General features: G+C 37.0%; 1 protein-coding gene across 1 annotated transcript in view; it reads left to right on the forward strand.

Annotated features, from left to right (window-relative positions):
• Window positions 1–6,942, forward strand: part of ASAH1 (N-acylsphingosine amidohydrolase 1) — a 15,448-nt gene that overhangs the window by 1,770 nt on the left and 6,736 nt on the right. The window contains exons 3-8 of the mRNA XM_072406163.1: window positions 1,147–1,237; window positions 3,023–3,103; window positions 4,612–4,690; window positions 5,777–5,851; window positions 5,930–5,975; window positions 6,168–6,312. Coding sequence (XP_072262264.1) covers window positions 1,147–1,237; window positions 3,023–3,103; window positions 4,612–4,690; window positions 5,777–5,851; window positions 5,930–5,975; window positions 6,168–6,312 — 517 coding nt within the window. The remainder of the gene's footprint in view (window positions 1–1,146; window positions 1,238–3,022; window positions 3,104–4,611; window positions 4,691–5,776; window positions 5,852–5,929; window positions 5,976–6,167; window positions 6,313–6,942) is intronic.

Consider the following 6,942-nt stretch of genomic DNA (forward strand, 5'->3'; position numbering starts at 1 on the left):
TAGGTTTGTTCTTAAGTTGAATTTTTATGTAGGTTGTAACAGGTAGATTATTTTAATAAATGCAATTAGAACAGATGTTTGTCTCAACACAATATTAGGTTGCATTCATTAACTTCTGGAGCAAGCTGTGCTTTGTTATGCAAAAAGAATCAACTGCAGAGTTTGTCTTGGTCATTAAGGAGTTACAAGAGGCTGCAGAAAGAGCCCACCCCCTAAGATAACCCACAACCTCAGCTGTGTTTAGCAAAAGATTTCTTCTGCAAGTCATGCAATCCTGGGCAGATATCACTGTGCATGTGTAGGATATATAATATAGAAAAGCCCCTGTTGATGTGATCTCCGATCTCAGGCATGCACAGAAGAAGCAGCCACAGCATTTCAGGATATGTTTCCTATGTATCCCAGGAGGTTGCAATTTTTCCCTTCAGTGACAGTCGGAAGGCAAGGGGACCCCAAAAAGTTTAAAAACAAAACACATTTTTACATTATGTGAAAGGGATAGCCACCCTTTTATACAATGTTAAAAATGTGATGATAGGTCCGCTTTTATTTGTAACGAGTTCATATCTGAAACAATATTTTACTGTTTCAACTGCAAAAGATTGCAAAATAAAATCAGTTTCTACCTCTAAACACTTTTTTCCCTGGAAAGTTAAATTACTGATTAGTTTATGATCACTTTTCTGTTTAGCAAAGCTCAGTACAGGTGGTACTACACATAACTCTGATGAACCAATAGGATGGGGAATATTAGTGCATGCAATACGCTTGCTTGGGTATTCAGAGAGCGATCTGAATTTTTTACACACAAACATTTTTCAACTGTCATATAAAATTTCAGATTTACAGGCACACTCCTGAGTGGGAAGAAATTATTGGCGTGTGGCAGCCCCTGTGTTGTGACCCAACTTTTAAGTAACCACCCACAAACTGCTCAGTGGTTACTGAAAAGTGCCGGGTGGTGCGCCCAGCTAAAAGGGGCTGGGGAGATTACTACTCTTTTTGTACATAATAAGATTACTTTGTGGTATGTGGACCTCTAAGGCCTGTTAAAATGTCTTCTGTTGCGTATTAAGATATATGTAACATAATGTTTTAGGCATCTCAGGCCACTTTTAATGCTATATCATAATTTCTTAATTACAGGTTTAAAGGAAACGTCCAGTTGTATACTATAAATCTGGACCAGCCACCATATGAAAGATGGCAAAAGCTGATTAGTGAGAAGAAAGCCCCGGTGAGTGTAAAGCTCTGGTCCAATCCATCGGTTCCAAGATACATCCATCCAAAGCCAAGTCTCAGCATTTTTTTTTTTTTTTTAAGTGTCACATGACCCCTGACTTTGTTTGGAAAACCGCACGTGTGGCTTGAACAAATATGTAGTACAATTGCCACCTGGCCCCTTGGATTAGGAGATCTCGGCAAAGGGGAACTAAGTGACATAGAAAAGAAGAAGTATTTTTTTATTGTCAGTTATTAGACTATATATGGTTCTAGTAAACGGCCTTTTTGACTTTCACATTTTTCCACGCTTCCTCCTCCTTTTGGCACTTAATAAAGAGAGAATTGCAGTTTAGCCATTACAGGAAGAGTAGGTTAGCTACAGGAAGGACTTTGCCTATTAGCCTGACACACAGTGCTTTTTCTTTTCCAGTATTTATTGTTATACAGTATTTATATAGCACCAACATATTATGCAGCCCTGTACATTAAATGAGGGTTGCAAATTACAGACAGTGACACAGGAGGAGGAAAGGACCCTGCCCTGAAGAGCTTACAATCTAGATGGTGGGGGAAGTAGCACACTATAGGAAGAGAAATAGAGTGTCATGAACAACAAAAAATGCTTACTAAGTCATGATTAAAGTTACAAGGTACAACAGGGTACATTTCTAGTTTTATATATACATCAGTGTACATTTAAACATCTAATCTATGAAGTCACTGTAAATATTTAAATTGTTTCAGTCCAATGGCTCTATTTATAAAACAGAGAATCAGTTACTGCTGTTGAAAAGCAGGGACCTGAAAGATTCCCTCTTTTATAAATAGAGCCCCATGAGTGTATCTCTGATGGTCTAAATTCATTTTTTGTTCCTAAGGGGTATTTGTTATAAACCATGTGTATTAAGAGTTTAGGAAAATGATTGATGTGAACCTTTCACCAGTATCATGAATATAGAATATGTTTTCTTTAGGGAGGAGGAGGGATGATAGGGACAAGGGGCTATCCAGTTTATAGACTTTTGTGCTGGGTCTACACGTACTCCCCAGTGTGTAACCTGATGTTTTAAAAGCCAATGTTTGAAATTCTTATGTATTCCAATGGGCTAATCTACACCAGTACGTTTTCCTTGAGGCACAATTTTGAGCGTTCTAGAGAACGCTCCTTGCAACGTTTTAAAAATTAAAACACAGGGTTAACAAGGGTAAACACGTCTATTGATTTCAATTGGGGTGTTTTCCCGAGCACAGATTTACTCTAAGTGTCACTGATTTGATTGTCATTGTGGGTTACTGCTGATTGTGATTGATGATCACAGTTGTATCTTTGAACCATTGCAAGCAAGGGGACCAGGATGTAGTTGAATGGAACACCTTAATGTTAGAAAAGAAATATGGACATATGGATTTGATGCTTCAGCACTATTTATGCTTTATCTAAGAAAAATATTATTGTTAAAAGTTTACAGTCTTTTCACTAGCTTTCCCTCAAAGGGGCTCACTATCTAATATACCTACAATAGTCATATGTCTTTAATACAGTCTAAGGTCAATTAGCCTAACTGCATGTTTTTGGGATGTGGGAGGAGTCCGGAGTACACGGAGGAAACCCATGCAAACATGGGGAGAACCTGCAAACTCTATGCAGATATTGGCCTGGCCGAACCTGATAGAAATAAGAATGTATTTCTTCTCTACATTCACACATTTATTTAGCAATGTCCAGTTTGTTGTTGTAGTAAGCATGAAATGAGACCCCAGTGACCATATCATTGTTTGGTTTTCTCTTTGCCTACAGCTAATGGTATTGATTCAGCATATCAAGAACATTGCAAAATCGATTTTTCCAGAACTTATTGACATAGTGGACAGAAAGTTGGTAAGTGCTTGTCCAGTCTACCAAAGAACCTTTATGTACAATGACATGGTATACTGAGCATCTGGAAACACACATATGTCCTAGTAAAAGCATTTAGGAAAGGATTTCAATATCTATACTAGTTTTATGAAAAATACGTTTGATGATCCTTTAGTGTACTTTCTGGTAATCTGAGGGTGGACATTAGTAAAGCTTCTAAGTAGGCCTGCTAAAAGATGTGACCCTGGATTAATATCAAGAGCAATGTCTTTGGGTGAAAACACACTTGCATTGCAATCCTTACTAAAGTTTGGTACCCTAAGACAAGCAGTTGCTAAAGACATATTGAAGAAACAGGCTTATAATTCAATTGTAAATGCTCTGCACCCAATCAAGAATAAATTACCATTCTGAATGAAAATAATTAATTAAAATAATATTAATGTGTCAATGCTAAAATTCTCCTGAATTATACTTTGATACATTAAGTGGTTTGTCCGGGTAGCTCGGTGGTTCTGTGGTTAGCATTGTCTTTGCAGAGTTGGGGTCTCAAATTAGAATCTCAGCCAGGACACTACAGTGTTCTCCCCAACCCTTTTAACTGGGTGGACGATCCGGTAGTTCTCAATAGCTACCAGTCATCTCTGGCTAGGCTTGTTGTGGAGAAAGCTGTCGGCGAGAAGCTGCACAGCCTACCAGCTTTGCTAAATTTGTTTCTACTGGATCCTTTGTGAGGAAAAATGGCAGTCTGCCCCTCTCACTGTAAGCATGCTCTACCTTTCTACACCTGGGCACCGTGTGTTATCCGTTGTAAACATCAATAACTATTTTGCTGCCCAAAAGAGAGCCCTGGCAACAGAAGCTGTGTGTTTTTCCAGATGCTTCATTTAGCATTCCAGGGCAGTTTGCCACCCCAGCTATCTCTATAGACACGATTGGAACAGCTTGTCACTGTGATGCAAACATTCTTTAACATTTACAAGCAGTTTTGTTTTCAAGCAAAAATTAATGGCAAAGAATGTTAGTTTGCAATCCTTTTGCAGCCTGAAAAGGCCAAGCAGTTACCATCTGTTTCCAGTCCTGGGTATCTAGTGGTTGCCAGTGGCCAGTCAGAAGTGGTAAATGGTATAGTTTGTTTTTAGCTATATTTTAAAATAAAATAAAAAAGTAATGTGAAAATAACAACTACAAGTAATTAGCTTGTTTGCAAAACAATATGGTGTTGAGCATTAGAAAGTTGGAACAAACTAGGCCTGGTAGAAAGCAGCTACACCTATTGGAGTTACTGAAAATCTAAGGAACTGTAAACGTTAAATTTGTTAATTGTTGCCCCATGCAAATTTAGCCACTCAGCAACAGCTTCCCCCTCACCTGGGTGAAAGAAATTTTTGAGAACACTTCACTACCTAAACAGAGTTTGTATGCTGTGTTTGTGTGAGTTTTCTGTAGGTTCTCGAATTTGTTCCTGAATCTCAGAACCAGACTGGTTAATAATTTAGACTTTGTTAACAAACATGTTTATGTTACAGCCTTTTCTTATTGGAACTCTTCCATTCCCATTTGGTGAAGAAATAAAAGGTGTTGCAGATGCAGCTGGCTTACCACTAGGTATATTTTATAATTCTAGGTTTTCCTCCCCGCCATTTATCACAATATAATTAACATGGACTTTGTACAGCGCTGCGTAATATAATGGCGCTATATAAATACTGTGTAATAATAATGATAACAACACTGGGGAAAAAATTGTGGACAAAAGCACAAACATACCTAAGACTTTGTCAATATAAAGTACCCTGTTATACCTATATTGTTTCTGCAGCAGTAACTGTTGTTCACCAGTCAGAAATACCCTTCTGTACATCATACTGCTGACATAATAAGGCTCATTTTATAAAGGAATAGAGAATCTTCATACAAAAAATTGTGTGAATATTTACTTAAATTATCCAATTCTGTTTATTTTTCTGCACATGATCAGATATTTGACATTTTGCACTATTGCACTATTGCACACTGTATTGTGTGGAGATTCTCAACTCCTATATGAAAATCAGCTCATTGTGTTTATCGATGGGTAATTTAAAGCCCTATTCAATTGTGGTCGTTTGGCCATCACTGAATTGTAGAGACTACTTGTTCAGGTCAACGCTGACTGCCAATGTGAAAACATTTTTACAGACATTTTTTTCTGTGCTTGTGGAGGTGTTATTAACTGTAAATCAATGCAGCAAGGGAAAAAAAACTGTCACAGTAGATTCCTTCCCCAAGATTTTAGAGGTGGATATCCCCTGAAGGCTGTCGATGAGTGTGTATTGTTTTATAGCTGCTTGTCTGATTTGTTGTAATGTTATGTTTCCCGGACATGTTAAATTATGAAAAGGAGGAATTAAGTTGTTAAGGGGAAATGGGTATATTTCCTAATAGATGTCATTACTTCTATACCCTACATTGTTTGTAGGTATATTATTTCTTTCATTCAGAAAAAGTCCATATTTTGAAAATATCCTATTTGTGAGTAGTGACTTTGCCATAGATTGTAGCAACATTCCTATGTAGGAATGCTACAACCTGAACATGGCTAAGTATGAACCCTTGGAGCCTTGTATAGTGAGGAATGCAAGGCTTACATCTTGTATTTTGACCTGAAACTTCATATATGATTTTGCTCTGTTTTTTATATTTTCCTTCCAGGAGAAATTATGCTTTTCAACATTTTTTATGAAGTCTTTTCTGTTTGCACATCAGTAGTGGCACAAGATAGCTCAGGTAACATTTAGTTTTTGCTTACTTTAGTCCAAGTTGAACTAATTTTAGCATCTAAAACATCTCTGTATTTTTACATAGGCAAGTTACTTCATGCAAGAAACCTGGATTTTGGATTGTTTTTGGGGTAAGTACTTTTAAATAACTCTCATAGCTCACCAAGATCTAGTATGTCCACATGACACATTTCTTACAAATGACATTAGAGAGAAACATCTGTTGCCCATAGCCAATATTCTGATCAACTGTTCATATTCCTAGGAAGTAGATCTGGTTGCATATACAGACACTTTTCATTTTCTGTCTTATATTTTTTTAGTTGGGATGTGAAGAACAGTTCCTGGATGGTTACAGAGCTCCTTAAACCCCTGGTTGCCAACTTGAATTTCCAACAGAATAATAAAACCGTTTTCATGTCTACAAGTTTTGCTGGTTACATTGGAATGCTAACTGGAATGAAGCCTGTGAGATTTTATCTTGTGCATGTGTTTACTATTAGCTTTGTGTTGTCAGAGAAGTTGCCAAATTGTTTAAAGTTATCTGCCCAGCTTCCGCCAGTTCTACATATTTTCCCTTCTTTCACTATTCTTGGCTGCTATGAGCAGAGAAAAAACAAGGCCCTTTGTAGGTTCAAATGCACAAAATCTTCCCCACCCCCATGTATATTTGAATTTCAGGCTGGCATGACCTCTGTCAATTGCAGGGAGTACGAGCAAGTAAATATTGGATAAATGTCTTTGGATTTAGTGGTGGGGAACAAATGTTAGTATGTGTATCTGGGAGGATGGCAGTTATAGAAACCTGTTGATACGTAAATAGATCAATAGTTTTCTATAAGGTTATCTTTGAAATTTACACACAGAACATAATTACTCATCCCTTGGTTCAATCTAAAGTTTTAGTCCTACAAAGCCAGCTAAAAGTATGTATTAGCACACAGAAAGAACTTTATACAGTACATATACTAAAAAAGAATCTAAAACATCAATTTAAACACCTAAACTTGTGCATTTATTGTAAATAACTAAGCTTATATTCTGTAATACAGCATAATTTAAAAAGTGATTAAAACTTAGATACCATTAAACCAGATA

The sequence above is a fragment of the Pyxicephalus adspersus genome, chromosome 3 (assembly GCF_032062135.1).
Source record: "Pyxicephalus adspersus chromosome 3, UCB_Pads_2.0, whole genome shotgun sequence".
Classification (NCBI taxonomy): domain Eukaryota; kingdom Metazoa; phylum Chordata; class Amphibia; order Anura; family Pyxicephalidae; genus Pyxicephalus; species Pyxicephalus adspersus.